This window comes from Erigeron canadensis, chromosome 4 (genome assembly GCF_010389155.1).
Source record: "Erigeron canadensis isolate Cc75 chromosome 4, C_canadensis_v1, whole genome shotgun sequence".
Taxonomy (NCBI): Eukaryota; Viridiplantae; Streptophyta; class Magnoliopsida; order Asterales; family Asteraceae; genus Erigeron; species Erigeron canadensis.
This window is the reverse complement of record NC_057764.1, coordinates 37,139,870-37,158,246: the sequence shown is the minus strand read 5'-3', so window position 1 is coordinate 37,158,246 and position 18,377 is coordinate 37,139,870. Positions and strand designations below refer to the sequence as shown.

General features: G+C 31.0%; 2 protein-coding genes across 2 annotated transcripts; both read left to right on the top strand.

Annotated features, from left to right (window-relative positions):
- Nucleotides 1-712: 712 nt before the first annotated feature.
- LOC122598532 (sodium/calcium exchanger NCL2-like) lies at nt 713-5,965 on the top strand. Its single transcript, XM_043771124.1, has 9 exons — nt 713-1,112; nt 1,209-1,418; nt 1,519-1,700; nt 1,795-1,940; nt 2,032-2,299; nt 2,393-2,538; nt 2,620-2,884; nt 2,981-3,256; nt 5,719-5,965. Exons 1-9 carry the CDS (start codon nt 713-715, stop codon nt 5,953-5,955), a joined length of 2,130 nt encoding a protein of 709 aa, XP_043627059.1. The 3' UTR covers nt 5,956-5,965.
- Nucleotides 5,966-9,313: 3,348 nt separating this feature from the next.
- Nucleotides 9,314-14,346, top strand: LOC122598247 (sodium/calcium exchanger NCL-like). Its single transcript, XM_043770850.1, has 7 exons — nt 9,314-9,706; nt 12,018-12,203; nt 12,331-12,512; nt 12,644-12,789; nt 12,889-13,165; nt 13,258-13,566; nt 13,760-14,346. Exons 1-7 carry the CDS (start codon nt 9,340-9,342, stop codon nt 14,006-14,008), a joined length of 1,716 nt encoding a protein of 571 aa, XP_043626785.1. The 5' UTR covers nt 9,314-9,339; the 3' UTR covers nt 14,009-14,346.
- Nucleotides 14,347-18,377: the final 4,031 nt, after the last annotated feature.

Sequence of the window (18,377 nt, the reverse complement as noted above, 5' to 3'; positions counted from 1 at the left end):
TAAGAATGTACAACCAATGGATTCAACTTCCGAAACAAGCCACTAGGACTTTTAATTGTAGCTTGCAAACCACTAAAAAATAATGGTACGATGGAGATAGCCTGTAAGAAATATATGTCCTAAAAGAAGAGTATTATTCATCCTCATTTTCACAAATGACAACCATGACCACTTAACTTAAAAACCGGCGGGTTCTAATACAAGGACGGTTCGAGTAAAAAAAGTCGGACCTAAAAAACATGCCACCCTGAAAATCACGATCAAATTGGTCCGACCGGCCGGTTCAAACTAGTTTTTAAAGAATATTGTATCTGGCAGCAAAATCAGATATGTCTAATTACCTTCAAATTGTTGAACTTTTCTTGCTGGATAAAAATAACACATCATATCATATCTCAACCTTACTTGTCCAACAAGTGGAATTAACTTAAAGGATTATTAGATTTGCATGGCAATGGGCAGTTGATGATTTAGAAAAGAACATTAGACTTATCTTTAACAAAAATTAATTAAAGATAACTAATAACTTATATTAATAAAATAACGTGCATAACAAACAATCTCATTGACCTTGAAATTACCTGAAGTACAAGTTTGCCTAAAATCTTTAAGATACTACTCGTATTTTGTATAATCTTCAAACATCAGCTACATTCTTTCTATATATATAATATATCTTAATTTTAATGACAAATACCAACCATCATTAAAGATGGAAATACTAACAAAAGCTATATGCAACGCTTCATTTCTTCTTATAATGTTATCCTTGAAGGTAACGGGTCGTTTTTTACGTTACGATGATTTTGAGTTGATTTCGGATGGCAAAAATGACCCAAATCCAGAAAGCGTATCATCGTATCTGCATCTTAAAGGAACTGATCATTTACCTGAAGAACAACCTTGTGAGCAAATGTACGGTTTTTTGCCATGTTCAGAAACTCTCTTAGGCCACCTCTTCCTTATTGTAGTTTACGAGTACTTGTTATATCACGGAGAATCGTATGTTGCTTCTGGAGGTAAACGGATTTTCAAGATTCTTGGTCCTGGGATTTTTGGTGCAAGTGCTTTTCATGTCCTTGGTTTCCTTCCAGAGTCATTAATACTACTCGGTATGTGTCAAACTGTCAATAATGTTACTTTTTGAACCCATAATGATATTGATACTTGTATCTTAATTTGTTTGGTTTCATTTGATTTGTTTGCAGTATCTGGACTTTCAAATGATAAAGATGTAGCTCAAGAGTATGTCCTAACAGGAGTTGGCTTGCTGGCTGGATCAACAATACTCATTCTCACTTTACTTTGGGGAACTTGTGTCATCATTGGAAGTCGGAAATTTTCCTCAGAATCAAGTTCCATTTTTTCCCTGACTCCTACACAAAATGCATTTGAAAAATTATTTTCACTTTTGACCGGTTAGCAGATCAAATCTTTCTATATATCTCTGACCACTTTCATGCAATATATATGTGGTATGACAAATTGACAAAATGTATATATTTGTTTTGTCCACAGATTCTGGTGTCACAACAGATCAAGAGACGAGTTCTGCAGCCAAAATTATGGTTCTTTCGGTTTTTCCATTTATGTTATTCCTGATCCCAGAACTATTTGGTTTGGGTTTATCTCAGGAAACTATCTTCATAATAGTCCTTCCTGTTTCCGTCATGTTCTTAGTTGTATACTTTATTTACCAGGTACAAACTACGCTATATCTACAAGACTACAACTGTTTGTGCATACTGTCATACTTCTTAAAACTTAACTAGAAACTTGAACCTTCAAGTGCAGGTGTTCGAGCCTTCAATCCAAAAAAGAAGATTATCATACGTTAAACACGAGCATTTAGTTGTAGACATACTAAAACACTTGCAAGAGCACACTGCAGAAAAAGTACTCACTGAAGATGGTTCGGCAAATGTACCTGCTATACAAGGGTTCGGTTCTTTTTTCTCTGCTTTAGTATTCACTTTCGAATCATTTTTTATGTTTCCGTTACAATATATTCGATCAGTTCTTACAATGCAGATTTTTCACTAAGCTTGATCAAGATGGTGATAGCTACATAACATTTTCTGAACTCAAAGAACTTCTCCAGGATATTAAGTTCAGGCAATTAACTTGGAACAAGGAGAAAAAAATCGAGGAAATAATGAAAGAATTTGACAAAGATTCCGATAGTAAAGTATCAATGGATGAATTTGTTGATAGATTCACAAACTGGCTCAGTGAGACCAAGGGTGCAGTTGATAATCGCCCATATCGCTCAATTAGCTCATGGAAGGACTTGTATCAAGTATTTAAAAACTAAAGTCATCAACTTGGCTCTCTAAAGTTTTTTGCAAAAAAAATAAAATATGTATAATGATCCAAATATATCTGTTTACAGATTGTACAACCATGGGTTCAGACCAAAAAGAAAGAACAAGAAATGATGAAGATCTTGGTATCTGAAATTATTCTACATGTTCAAAGGTCACCGCTAGGAAACTTCTATAAGGAAGATGGAACACCAAACATAACCACGATAAAAGGGTAAGAGTCAAATTTCAACATTTAGTTTTTATCTCAATAAATCTGATATGATATGATGGTGACTTTTGGGCGAAATTGCAGGTTGTTTGACAAGATTGATCTCGATAAAGATAATTTTGTATCGCAATCAGAATTGAAGAGATTGGTCACGGAAGTTAATTCTGCCAAGATACACTGGAATGCAGATGAAGCAACAAATAAAATAATGCAAGACCTTGACAAAAGTGGAGATCAAAAAATTGATGAGCAGGAGTTTATAGATGGGTTTAAAGAATGGCTCCACACGTCGAATGATGAAACCATTCCCAGCTCACCAGATGGGTCTGAAATTAATGATGCATCGCAAGTAAGCTTAACTTAACCGGTATACAATTGCTTAATTATGTAATTAAGTTTGTAAATTAAGTTGCATGTTTGACCCAAAAAGTCAAAATGAATGCAGAAACCATGGGAAAGATGGATAGATGATGGTATAGACAAATCTAGTTGGGCATGGACAAAGGCTATAGCCTTGATGGTGCTTGGGATAGCCATGTTAGCGCTTCTGGCTGAACCGCTCATACACAGTGTTCAAAAGGTCTCTAGTGGTGCAAATATACCATCATTCTTCGTCTCTTTTATTCTAGTACCGTTGGCCACAAACGCTAGAGCAGCAATTTCAGCCTTCCAAACTGTAAACCAGAGAAAAGAACGAACCACTTCCTTGACTTTCTCTGAGGTATGCCTCTATTGTTAAAAACTTGTATTTGTATGTTAAAATGCTTCCCCAAATTCTACCTTATATCATAACTAGAAACGACAGAATTAAGCAATAAACAACATAACATGAAAAGTACCAAGTAGTTCCAACAACATGGATGACCAAATTAAGTTTGACAGAAGATTATTAAAGTAACACAAACACACATGAGCAAGCAAGCAGTAGCAAATAAGCAACCTAGATGATAATAATAACTAATTAAGAAAGCCTGTGTATAAATAATAGCCTGATCGAGGCCGCTTGATAACTTGTTGAAAGAGATGGTCATCGTCGAAGCCTGGAGCATCAAACGCGAGGGACATGTTATTGGTTATCTTGAAGCGGTTATAATCAAAACCATACATGGGATCCAGATCAGGATAGTTGAAGTGGTAACCGTAGTCATGCTTAGAGCTAATTGTGCCGCCCTCATGAGTAGGAAAATTCTCGTACCAGGTAGCTGCCCCCTCTCTCAGCCTACTCTTGATATCCTCCTCCCCTACCTTGAGCTTAGGCTTATGAGTCCCCTCCTTTTCCTTCTTCTGCAGCTCCTTCAGCCAAAGATATGAACTATGAACCTCGGCAGCCCAAGTCTTACCATCCCTCGTATCCTTCTCAAACAGCCATTCCACTTTCTTCTTATTATTACCATTAATCTGGTTAATCATAGGCAGACCCTCCGCCTTGGTGATGCCCTTACCGTCCATGGTTGTTCTGTTTTCAAGGAAAGAATAAAAGGTTCCCGATTTCAAATCTTCCACTGAAAGCCCCCATGCTCTCATCAAAGACTCGGCGTCTGCCAAGATATTAGCATATGCAGAATTACGACGGCTAACATCCATTCTCCTTTTACTATCTGGTTTCAAATCGTTTAAATTAACCCCTTTTCTAATCAACCCACAAACCAACGACTCCTTGTGTCCGCCGGGACCATAACTATCAACCCACTCTTTGCAGGGACACCGTTTCTTCCCACCATCGATTCCCGAAAACATTTTTAGGGTTTTCGTTTTTCCTTTTCTCTTCTTATTCTTATATCTGGGTATCTTTTTTTATATATATAACTAGTTGATTCAACCCGCCCGGCATCGGTTCCTGAAAATAATTACATGCATGGTCGGGTGTAAAAAAAACAAAAATTTTCAAGATAACATGTGCTTTTTATTATTTATTTGATTCTAAGTAAAGCAACTATTTACGGAAATTAAACATAAGGTAAAAAACATTGGAGAATCCATTTTTCTTTTTAATGGCAATACTACAACCACATCACTAAAAAAAGTACATAAGAAATATACTAAAAGCAAAAAGTAAAAAAGAAAAAAAAAAGATTACGAAAACCAAGTGAAAAAATTACAGCAAAACCAAATGTTACATGTGAAAAAGGTATAAATACTAAAATGTTTAAAAAAGTAGAAAGGAGAACATAAATTTTACAAATTCAAAAAGATTTATGTGAGGCAAAAAAAATTTTAAAAACAAAAATATTACAAAAGTTATAAAAAAAAAAAAAATTAAAGATGGTAAATACATAACAAAAATAAGATAAAATACATAGAATACAAAATTATTGAACACAACTAAATTTTTTAATATAAGAAAACTAAAATTTGTTAATAAAAAAAAATGTTATAAATCAAAAAAATACAACACATGTCAAATACTATAAAGAATAAAAGTTATAAAAACAAAAAAAGTTAATAAATAAAACAAAACAAAAACACAAACAATTAAATGAAATTATGTATCTAAAACCAAAACTTTATATAATACTATAATCAAATGTAAAACTTCAGGGTCATGCATGTAAAATTATGAGGGGCTAAAATGAATATTTAAAATATTCATTAAAAGAAAACAAAAGCAAAACTATGAAGGGATTGTGCCCAATTTCGAACTGGGGACCTTTCCTCTAATAAATGGCATGCCTTCCACTGGATCAAGTATAGAACTTTGTATATAATTTGTATATCTTTTATTTATACTAAAAATACGTGTGAAGACAAAAGAAACATTGTTCACATCCATTTGCTTTATTAAAGAAAGTAATTAGGAAATCACTTCTTATATAACGGTAGATTGATAGGAACCGTTTGATCCCATATACCGAATTGGTACCCACATAACCCCCAGCAGGGATAGTGTCAAGGTAATTCAACCACTTAAATTCAATTCTGTCTCTTGCAAGATTCGAACCCAAGTTGCTCCTAGAAAGTGGTAGCTGGTGGCCAACTCTTCTACGAAGAGTTGGTTTCTTATATATGCTTAGCTTATATATTCCCTTAAGTATTAGTAGTAGAGATACATTAAAAAAAAAAAAAAGAAAAAAAAAATCCATGAGTATTATCGTGGGATGTCTTTCACTTTAATTTTATGTTTTTTTTTTATATATATGTTATTATTAACGATTGATTTGTAGGTTGTTTATTTATAATGTGCAGTTATACAATGGTGTGTTCATGAACAATGTTCTTGGATTCTCTGTTCTTTTAGCGGTCATATATTTCCGAGGCTTGACATGGGATTTCTCTGGTGAAGTGTTGGCAGTGTTGATGGTTTGTATCATTGTGGGCATAGCGACGAGCTTTAGATCAAAGTTCCCCATTTGGACATCGATCCTCGCATACTTGCTCTACCCGCTATCTTTGATCTCCGTTTACACTTTTAATAAACTGTAACATAGAAGAGGGGGAAAACAATTCTTTCATTTATTTGTACAAATTCAGTATTATATCATATCTATTATACTAGCTAAGGTAATTACCCAGGTATGATTAGAAAATTAGAAATCTAATTTTTCCATGTTCGTTTAATATTACCTACAAGCATTGCTATTTCTAAAGAAGGTGAAACCAAACCATATATGCTGAAAAAAGGTTAAAAATACAAATGAAACACAAACTTATCTTTGCATAGATTGAAAAAAAATATAGTATATAAGGAACCGAAGAAGACAAATTTATCTTTGCAATTTCATCGAACAACTTGTAAACCTTTACACATTCACACCTAAAAGATACTCTACAAAAGAAAGAGCATTAAATATAGGAAAAGATGTATAGATTGAAAAAAATATACAGTAGAATAAAACAAAAACATGTTGGTGTTCATTACTCACATTCTTTTCCTACTTCATCTGTATCCTTAATTTAATTAATAAATTCTTCAACCCGAAATAACTGGTGAAATAATTGGGGCTTAAGAAAGTCAGCCCAATTAATCAAGAGCACAGGGGTGTGTACTGTGGGCGTTGCCGACGTGGCTGGTCGGCACCCAACCTTGGGAAATATATAACCTTGCCGCTAAAATTCTATTGACCAATCACAATAGATAAATCGGAAGTCAAATTACTTAGAAATGTAAATTGTAAAATAAATTTAAGTATTTCAAAACATAATCCTAGATTGATAAAATTAGATCAATTTTAACCATTAAATTAAAATCATTGGTTAGATTAAAATTTAATGTTAACACCTAACCCATTTATTTTAATTCAAGGGTTAAAATTGATCAAACTTTTACCAATAAAAGTGGATCAACTTTAGAAGATCTATATTCGTTTGTATAAATGGGGTAAAAAAATAGTTATTTTATATATAATGCATTTATTAATGTATTCGTATTAACATTTTATTCTCACAATGTGACGGTGGTGGTGGTAGTGGCGGTAACGATGATCGGTAGTAGTGGTGGCGTGACGGGTGGTTATTATTGTAAAAGTAATTGATGTAAGATGGATAATGTAGCTATTTTAGAAGTTGAGGGATGTATGTTTTAAATTATTTCGTTAATGATATTATAGGTATTTTAAGTGAAGATGTTTAAATTAGTAAGTAAAGAAAAATTAATCAATTAATTAAGGATATAATAAACATTTTGCATAAGGACAATTTCAACATTTTTTCTTGTAGTGAGATGGATAATTTTTATATAGTGGTTTAGATTAGAGCTTATTAACATTGATTCGCTAATTTTTTAAGGCAAATGATTAATTCTTCTAACAAAATAACCTAAAAATTCTTCATTAGATGATGACACATGGAAAGTCAAATGGCAAAATTAGAAAAAAAAATTAATGGATACCACATATCACTTGTTCATAATTTTAAGAAGATTTTTAGGCTAATTTTAAGAGAATTTATCATTTTTCATTCTTAAATACTCGTATTACTCGTATCACTTTAGACTTTAGTAGTAGAATAAAGAAAAGTTATCAATTATGAGACATTGCCGCTGCTTTTCCATGTCGAAAGAATAACAAGCATCCTTAAATACACCGTACCTTTATTTCTTTCTCACAATACCTTCCTTCCAATATGATCTATTATAATGTTGTTCCAACTTCAAAATATTCCAACTCATGTATATAATAATAATAAAGATTAATTTGAAAAACCAATATATAATTAATCAAAAGATCAGTTTATATATTGGTATAAGGATGCTTTTTAATTATTCTCTCAACATGGAATTGAAGCAGCTAGCGGCAAGAAAACAAGTTGCGAGAGATGTTGCTTTCCTAGATGGTTATTACCGCGATAGATAGATAAACATATCTAAACCACTCATATTTTGTTTGAGTGGTGTTATTCACTTATCAACATATCTTGAACAACTCGGTGTAGCTATTGATTTTATTAAAGTATTCAGTTGTCCGTGCGATCGAGTATACGAGAGTGTGGTGGCGGCGGCTGTAGCGGGGATGGGTGGTAGTGGCAGTAGCGGTATGTTCATTAAAGATTGATATAAAGAGTTGGTGTACTTATTTTAAGGGTTGAGGAATGTCTGGTGTATATAATTTCATTAATTAAGCGTGTCAATTTATATTAGATAGAGATGTTTAAATTAATAAATAATAAAAATAGGTATTTTGAGATTATCAAAAACTTAGTTGGGAAAAAAAAACTTTATTACGAGTATATATGGATTGATTTCATCTAAAATGCTAGTAAAACCTTTCAAAATGTTTGCCTCATCTTTGTTTTCTAAAGCAAAATACTAATAACTTTGTAAACCGATTTACAGGATACAAATCTAGGTCAACAAGTTATGCAAAATCTAGTTCTAACAAGTTACGCAAAATCTAGTTCAACAAGTTATGTAAATTAAACAGATAATAAGAGTGCGTTTAGTTGGTAGAAATATTTATAGTTTTTCATTTTCAATTTTCAAGAAAATGAAAAAAGTTTTCCATGTTTAGAAAAATAATGAAAACACGTTCAAAACTTGAAAATAAAAAAAAATATAAAATTTGAGGTTTTCAAATTTTGGAAAATGGAATATAAAAAGGTGAAAACAATAAAAAAAAATATTTTCTAAATGTTCATAGAAAAATGAATAACAGTATTTTTTGTTTTAATGGAAAACATTTTTAGAAAACTATGATTTGGACGCGTTTTCTGTTTCCATGTTTTCTTTGAAAACAAAAATGAAAAACATGGGGTGTTTTCTTCGACTAAACGCAACCGCATAAGGTTCTTTTGTTCTGTCTAGATTTTTACGGCCTAAGTGGTTATCCCGTGTCCGTTTCCCAATTCTTTTTAAGATATTACGATTTGATGCCTTTTGTGAAGACGTACATCAAGCTGGCCTCGATGGTGTTTAATAACTATAAAAACTAATTCACCTAAAAGGCTAAAACTAATAAATAACAAATCCCACACGCACTTATTTAATACCACGACTAAAAAAAGTCATTCCAAAATATAGAAAACAAAACATAACGTTTCCCATTATTCTATTTTTGATTATATTAAACAAGATACCTTTTCTCTATTTATTTTATTTTTCACAAGTAAACAAGATACCTATACAGTAGTAGAAAAAGCCTTAACCAATTAAAAAGGAAAAGTGCAACTTGATGGGCCATATATATATATTTAATTAATTCTTATACGAGTACTAAAATATATAAAGATAAGTGAACTCCAATCGTCTTTTAGATATAAAAATCAACTTACGCGCTTCCTACACGTTGTAACACGCCTCAGAGCAACTTTCAGTACTGTATAAAGCACGAAAACACACGGAAACGCACATATACCAAACTACCTTAACTAAAAATGGCTCAAAAGCCCTTTATCCTATTAACAATATTCTTTGTTTCCTTAACCATTGCAAGAGCAGGTCGTCATCTCAGCGCCACATCCAATTCATCAAACAGTCTAGTGCACGATGGAATTAAGCCGTCGCTCTTGTTGGCATCAAATGTTGTCGAGTTATGTGAGCAAACTTACGGGTTCTTGCCGTGCACTAATACTGTCTTTGGAAATCTGTTTTTGATTATGGTATATGGATACCTTATGTTTCTTGCGGCTACTTATTTATCTGCGGGTAGTGAGCTAATGTTGGAGATTTTGGGACCGGGTATCGTTGGTGGTCTGTTTCTTCCCATTCTTGGTGCTCTTCCGGATGCTATGCTCATACTCGGTACACATACATACTCGCATTCAATTGTAACTAAATGTATAATTAATTCATGTTAAGTTTTACTTGTTGGCTTGAATTAATTACAGTACTTGCTAGTTAAAGATAATTAAGTAAGAATTTCATTTGGGGTATATATATGATAAGTCTTGAATTTTATTTTAAGTATTAATTTAGATATTAAGAGTAAGAATAAGATAGTTTACCAGTTAAAAAATAAATAAATAAATAAATAAAACTTGAAAGATTGTGACTTTGATTTACTTGATAAGGCTTATCTTGAGGGAGAGGTTATAAAGATTGTGACTTTTCTTTTAAACATATTATTATTATGAACTTATTTTGGAAAAGAAATAAATGTTTGAAAATGTACTGATTTCTACTTACGTTTAGTTTTCAAATATAGATCATTTTATATATGTACTTCTGTGGTATTTTGCTGACATGAGCTCCTCATTACATATCACTAAAAATATCGTTGTTACATAATATAATATCACTCGGTACGTATAACAACCGTACTAGAAAGTCGAACTTACGTTTTTAAAACATTTAAATTTTTATGAGATACGCGTTCTATACTAATACGTTACATGAGTCTAGATGGTTTTCACCTATTTTTTTTTTTAAACATTTAAAGTTGTGTTTGCATTTCTGTAATTTTCTCTTTCCAATAAGCTTAAACTTTTGAAAAAAAACATGTATTAACCGTACATTTATGCTATAGCATATAGTTAAAAGTTAAAACCTAATTATGTGCTAATGTCTTCTAAAAAAGAAACAGAGCCACCTTATAATTAGGATTGAGAGTGAGTTTAGATCTGAGATGCTGAAGAGACTTTGATGTTGACACCGATTTAGTTGACTAAATTAACTGTCTTTACGGTTACCTGGCTTGTGATATTCGGTTGTTTCAACTAACACATTAAATTATTGGGATATCTTACTTTTCAGAAGTGGCACTTCTATATCCGTATTTTTTAATGACATGTACAACTGTACATACAGATAGATTCATATCTTATCCTTTTAGTTTTTTTTTTTTTCTTTTTTTTTTATCTATATTTGTGTTTAACATTTCACCCCCAATTTAAATACTCCTATCTTAATTTGTTTTTTTAAGTTTTAACTTTAATCGTAAATTGTTTCAAGATTAAGATTTAAATAGATATAACTTTTATTAAGTATTATATTATACAAACAAAAATACTCATTGTCAAATTTAGAGAAAAAAATCAACAAGTTAAATTTAAACATTTAAATTGAAACAGAAAAAGTATATATTATTATAAGTATAAGTAAAGAATATAACTTACCTTTATATTTTTAAAATTTCAACTTTTATTAATATACAAACATAAAAAAGATTGAAGATAACTTGTTTTACTTGATGAAGATTATTAAGGGGTTTACTTTCTATTAAGTATTAGGTTAGGTGACTTTTTAACTTAAATCCAATTAACTTAACATAATTTATACATTTCGTTATGATATTTGATTTGTACTTTTCAGAAACACATAATGAAAGAGGAACTAGTATATAGAATAAAGATTTCAAAAAAAATGACTTTGTTGCTCTAAATAAAACTTTAGTGCACATCAATTTATAAACTTTTTTGTAAAGTGTTATTTATAACTTGTAAGTGTAGCATTGCTCATAATAAAATAAAATAAAATAATGGTATATACTAGTATTAAATACCAAAGGTATCATATATACTAGTGTTAGGGGTTTGCTAAATATAGCCTTAGGGCTGTGTTTAAGGTGCATAAATTATTTGTACATTTACCATGAAAATCAGGGGGTAGATTTTTAATGTGGAAGATACAAGTTGTTTTATGCACACTAAATACAGCCCTTCATTTCCCACACTAGTCGTAATTTTTTTTTTATGATAAGCTATTTAAGTATTCACAGCTCTTAAAGCATTTACAAGCAAAACCCTTTAACACATAAATATATATAATATTTGATACAATATATTATTTTTCTCTTTCTATTTAATTAATACGTGTCTGGACTATCTTGTTTTCTTTTGACTTTATTTCGCTTCTCATTTTTTTATATATTTGATGAATTTTAGTGCTCATTGTTTATTAGTTCATCATAATTTGGTTTTCTTGAAATTGACTTACAAAATCATAATTGGTGCTTTTACTTGTCAACAAATGACATTTTATTTTACGTTTTTATTTAGAGAAATGTTACGTGAAGTGTTTGCTAGGCAATTACACTTGTTACATAATTAATAATGCATACATAGGTACATGTAACAATTCTTCTGATGATTTGTTTGTCTAAATCGTTGTGTAGTATCTGGACTATCTGGAACCCCGGAAATAGCTCAAGACCAAGTATCTGTTGGTATGGGATTATTAGCTGGTTCGACGGTCATGCTTTTAACGGTTATATGGGGATCCTGCATCATTCTAGGAAAATGTGATATACAAGACTCAATCGCAATCGATAATCAAGATACAAAAGGATTCAGCTTAGTAGGTACGCTCTGTCTCCTGTCATACCCAAACATAAGTTAATTTGTTTCTTCTAGCTAGTTAGATAATTTTGTCATACTTTGTTGTAACTCTCTTTGGCTGATTTTTATTTGTTGCATTCTCGACTGCAGGGTCTGGTGTGAGCACTGATATATGGACAAGCTATTCTGCGATGATAATGGCTGTGTCCGTGCTTCCATTTATAGTTGTTCAATTCCCACAGATTATACATTCAACCTCTGGAAGACAATTAGCCATTTTAATCGGTCTTACGTTCTCTATTTTTCTTCTCATTGCATACTGCATTTATCAGGTATTTACCAATCAATCACTTGGCAGTCTTATTTCTAATAACTGACTATTCTTGCTATATAGTAGATTTTACTTTTTAATACTAACTATTTTTTTCCATGTAAATTAACTTGGCTTGATAATTCTTTGCAGGTGTATCAACCTAATATACAGAAGCGGCGCATTGCTTTTGCCAAGCATAAGCATGTGAGGTCTGGAATTCTCAAGTACTTGAAAACAAATGCATATGGAGGACTTTTAGATGATCACGGCCAACCTAACCGAGAAGTTCTGCACAAGTAAGTTGTATTACTAACTTACTATCTACTAGTAATACATCTTATAATCAATGTGATGTATCATCTCTAAATAAACAAATTCTTACATTTCTATTGCAGACTATTTAAGTCGGTTGATGTGAATGAAGACGGGCACCTTTCACAATCTGAACTAAGAGCACTAGTTGTGGGAATGCAATTAAATGAGATAAATTTAAATGCAGATGATGCTGTTTATAAACTCATGAAGGAATTTGACACATCCGGAGATGAAGAAGTAGATTTTGAAGAGTTTATAACTGGAATCGCGAATTGGATTGAGGAGGCCAGACATACCAAAGTAGTTTCCCCTGTTTCTGATCCTGACGATACAAATTATATTCATGACTATTACGAGGTATGTTCTTTTATTTAACAATGATATTCGTAATGTTTCATTTCTGTAAGTTGGATATGATCAAAATGAAAACCAAGAGTATGCATATGTAGGAAACAAAGAGAGAACATTACCTTTTGGGAGATGAAGGCGGCGGTGAAGATGAAGAGAATAGTGTAGATGACCCTCGTTGGACCACGATAAAATCTGTGCTTTTTCTGTTACTGGGAACAATAATTGCTGCTATATTTGCTGATCCTCTAGTAGATGCTGTTGATGGTTTCTCTTCTGCTACAAGTATCCCACCTTTCTTCATCTCATTCATAGTGTTGCCATTAGCAACCAACTCTAGTGAATCTGTTTCAGCAATCATCTTTGCTTCTCGCAAAAAGCAAAGATCCGCCTCTTTAACTTTTTCAGAGGTTTGTCCATTTCTTTAATACTTTTTTCTTTTTTTTTAATCTTAAAGCCGTATAATCATATCATGCACAATTGGGGCAGGATAGGTGAGGTTTAGCTCATTTTTGATCCGTTTTTTAACATCACTTAAACTGCCTTCTTATATTTATTTGTAAAAGAGAGTCAAAATGACATCTTAGTGGGTTCTTTATGCAGTTATATGGTGCAGCAACAATGAATAATCTACTTTGCTTATCAGTATTCTTAGCCCTAGTTTACGTGCGAGGACTGACATGGGATTTTTCATCAGAAGTGCTTGTTATTGTGATTGTTTGCATTGTGATGGGCGTTTTTGGCAGTCTGCGTACAACATTCCCTCTATGGACATCTTTTATTGCTTTTGTGCTCTACCCATTCTCCCTTGTTCTAGTTTATGTTCTCGACTATTGCTTTGGTTGGTCATAGGTTCAACCTTACGTAGTTATAGTAGAGGTAAAATAGAACTTAATTAGATCTAAAGCTAGTTAGCTAGCTAGTTGTGGACTTGTATTTCTCACTTGGTTTGCCATCAATTTCTTTGTAACTAAGCTGATAGGCAAATTACATAAGTTTTTGCTATGACAGATTTAGGATCGGTTGTGAGCTGTTGCACATTTCGAAAACAATTTTGCTCACATACTCATGCAATGTATTGGAATGTAAAGATATGGTTCTTTTAACTTTGTTCTTATAATTTGGTGTATCAACTGCTCTCTTGTATCAACTAATTTGATTTATGAAGTACAAACTTACTTTTAGTTTTATTCTTATGTCAAGACTTTGTTTTGGAAATTTGTAGGTTTTTTTTTTTTTTTTTTTTTTTTTGTCATTTTTTGGTATTTCAAGCAAGAAACATGTTACTATGATGTTTGGAATTATAAGATAAAAACTTATAATTAGTGTTGATTTATTTTATAACAACTAGTATATATTTATAAGTTAGGATATAGAAAGTGATATTTGTGTCACAAAATTTAGTTAATTTATCAATATGTTATAAAACATATAGAGTGTGATAAATGCATCAAAATATGTTGTACGATTAGAATGGTGACAATGGTCTAGGCATGGGGCTAGGCATGTCAATGCCTAGCAGCAAACACCGCCGCCAAGGTCTAGGCATGGCCTATGCATGAAGCATTTAGGCATACATTGCCGCTTAGGCATGAAAAAGAGATAGGGGGATAATGAATTATTTAAGTAGGGATAGGAGAGAGAGTGAGTATGATTGGTAGAAAATAGTAAGGGATGGTAAGACATGGAGAGACATGGTTGTCATAGGTTAGGCATGGCTAGGTATGAATTAGGCATGAAATGATGTGGCAACAATTACCAACCATTTTGAGAACCTTTTTTTTGCGAAAACTTTTGAGAACTTTTCAAATCAAGCCCAACCGATGATTATTATTTACATGAAAATTGTTTTTTGATTGTTTTCTGAATAACTTATGTGTAATTTTGAAGTTTATAATTGTGTGGATGCATGGATTATCATCCGTTATACAATTATATGGAGATTTGGATTCTTGATCAAATGTGCACGAATATTGCTATGAATACATGTGATTGACTTGCATACATGTGATCATAGCAATATTCGTGCACATGTGATCAAGAATTCAAATCTCCATATAATTGTATAACGGATAATAATTCATGCTCCACACAATTATAAACTTCGAAATTACACATAAGTTATTCAGAAAATAATCAAAAAATAATTTTTATGTAAAGAATAATTACCGATTGGACTTGATTTAAAAAGTTTTTAAAAGTTATCGAAAAAAAAATTAATTCTCAAAATGATGTTAATATATGTAATGAGATTTGTACATAAAACTTGGTTCTCCTCCTTTTGGGGACAAAGAAGTTATAATGATATGTGGTCCCTACTTCCAATGTTAACAACCTATTGTGTCGTACAACCCCCGGAATGAATTGTTGAGGTGTATTGCGTGATGGGCTAAAATGACAAATTAATATCATGATGCGTGGTGTTTATTAAAAAAAAAAAAAAATTCTATATTTTCTTACCATTCTAACCATCAAAAATTAGATCAATACCCGGTCAGTGACTGGGTAAACAATTAATATATGTATTACACATTGAAAACATAAAAAGATTTTAATTAGTTTATTTTAAAAGGTTAAGATTAAAAGACAAAATTATTTTTCTCTTAATTATGGTAGCCATATATATATATATATATAATTTCTCATATGGTGGCTATCAAATGAGAACACTTAAAAACTACATTTTGATGCATTAAAAGTCCATAAAACTGACATAGTGCATAAATAATTATCATTATTTAAGTGTTTAACAACATATTGATCTGTTAAAATAAAAGAATCACGTTTTTTGTTGGATGCATCATTTTGATAATATGCATCCAAGATGGATGCACAAAACAAAAAACGTGATTTTTTCCGATTTTGACGGATCAATGTGTTGTTAAACACTTAAATAAATGATAGCTAGTAATGCACTATGTTAGGTTTATGGACTTTTAATGCATCAAAATGATGTTTTTAACTGTTCTCACCGTCTTATTTTAAAAGTGTTTTCACTTGAGTGTTATCCTATATATATAATTTCTCACAACCCACAACCCATTTGAACTAAAATCGACCCACCAACCCACAACCTAAATGACCCGTTTGACTTAAAAATCAACTCACCAATTTATTTGACCCGTCAATATAAAACTCGACAAGATAACCAGCTAATCCAAATTTTTGAATTTTTCATTAAAAAAAATCATATCTGAAAATCCTTTTCAAAATGCAAACTTCTTCAAGAGAGCTTTTTCATTTGATAAACATAATAAGCTAAACAGATTTTATTTTTTTTTACAATAGGTTAACGTAAACACATTGATTAGCATTTTTTTGTTGCTCATTCTTTAAGAATGGCATACTATGTTAATCTAAAAACCATCTTTTTAATTATGATTAATTATTTATAAATAATCTATAAGTCAACCCGTCAACCATTTGACCCGTTAACTCGACAACTTACAACCCACAAACCATGTGATTTAAAATCAACCTACCAACACAACCCATAACCCAAATGACATATAACATGTTTGACCTGAAATCAACCCAACAATCCATTTAACCTGGCAACTCGAAACTCAGATTTATATGGATTTTTCATATTAATATAAAGTCAATGTTGAAATATTTTGGCGAAACTTGTTCAAAAGAATTTTAATTTGATAAACATAATAAGCTAAATGCGTTTTTTTTACAATACGTTCAAGTAAACACAATGATTAACATTTTTTGTTGCTCAATTTTTTTATTTAAAATGACGTACTATCCTACTATTAAAAACTTATTTTCAATTATGATAAATTGTATCATTTTTATAATTTTTTAAATTATACTATACACCAATGAAATAAATAACTCAACTATAATAACTTAGATATTTTATAGATAACTTCGGCTTTGCAGATTATATTGATGCTTTCTTGCTATTCAAAAAAAAACTTGCTATTCAAAAAAAAAATATTGATGATTTCTTTACTTTCCATGACAAAAATATTTAATTATTTTCATTTCAATTAGTCAAACTTTCTTTCATAGGTTAACGGAGCATTTATGTTTAAAAGCAAAAACTTGAGGGTAATTACTAAGTTGTCAAGATTAGTTTTTATTTTCAATGGTCAGGATTAAGTTTTTAGTTTATTTTAAAAGGTTGAGATTAAAAGACAAAATTATTTTTTTCTCTTGGCTATGGTAGCTATATATATATAATTCTATTTTTTTTTTAACATTAAAATTGAGATTTTATTGATGTCAAACCTAGCAAGGCGCTAGGATTAAACATACAATGATACAAAGTCAGGGAATAAAAATTCTATTAAAAGAAACAAAAAACAAAAATTCAATGACTAGCTATCAAAATTTTAAAATAAAATTATCCATTCATCCGTGGGATTCGCGTTTATGGAGTATTTGAATGTCACATAAAATAATTATGCCCTTTTTTGGATTTGGGCGTTGTAAACATAAAGGTCATAAAACCATGCTAAAATCCAAAACTTCCACAAAGGCGAAGTGTTTCCTTTACCTTTTTATTCAAGATTTTCATACATAAGCAAATTTATGAAATTTGCACTCATTAACATATGTATATTAGATGAGTTTAACTTCTAAAATGCCTATTGATGTACATAAACTTATAGAAGCATACTAAAATGCGCTATACAATATAAAATTCAAAGGATATAATTTTGATAAACAAAATATAATTTTTTTATTCACGTTAATAACAACTCCCAAAAGCTGTAATTAGCGTTTTCCAAAAAAATTAAACGTAAATGCACCTTTACGGTTGGAAAAGGTGATAGATGTGTAAAGTTTAATTGAAAAGTAACAATATGAATCATCAAATAAACTACTCATATATTATTATGGGTTGTGTTCATTTGAAAAATAATTTTTTTGTGAAAATTAAAAAACTGATTAATACACACTGTGATATGAATTTAACACATTTTTTTTAGAAAACACACTGTGTTCATATCACAGTGTGTTTGAACAATTTTTACGCGCTATCAAAAATACATTGTGATTTAAACCTTAACACAATGTGTCCTAAATTACATACAATTAAAACACATTATGTTTTGATTAATTTATAGTTTTCACATAAATTTTAGTTTTAAAATGAAATTTCACATATTATTATATCACATCTTTATATCCATCAAATAAACGGTCAATTATAAGAATAAAAATATGAATCAAGGGACCTGGTCTGTTTTGAGTAATCGATGAG

Bases quoted from the DNA above. Each gene is read 5' to 3' on its own strand.
- LOC122598532 (XM_043771124.1), top strand. From the start codon at position 713: ATGGAAATACTAACAAAAGCTATATGCAACGCTTCATTTCTTCTTATA. The intron at 1,113-1,208 runs GTATGTGTCAAA...ATTTGTTTGCAG, and splicing joins AGAGTCATTAATACTACTCG to TATCTGGACTTTCAAATGAT. The intron at 1,701-1,794 runs GTACAAACTACG...CTTCAAGTGCAG, and splicing joins TTGTATACTTTATTTACCAG to GTGTTCGAGCCTTCAATCCA.
- LOC122598247 (XM_043770850.1), top strand. From the start codon at position 9,340: ATGGCTCAAAAGCCCTTTATCCTATTAACAATATTCTTTGTTTCCTTA. The intron at 12,790-12,888 runs GTAAGTTGTATT...TTTCTATTGCAG, and splicing joins AACCGAGAAGTTCTGCACAA to ACTATTTAAGTCGGTTGATG. The intron at 13,166-13,257 runs GTATGTTCTTTT...ATGCATATGTAG, and splicing joins ATATTCATGACTATTACGAG to GAAACAAAGAGAGAACATTA.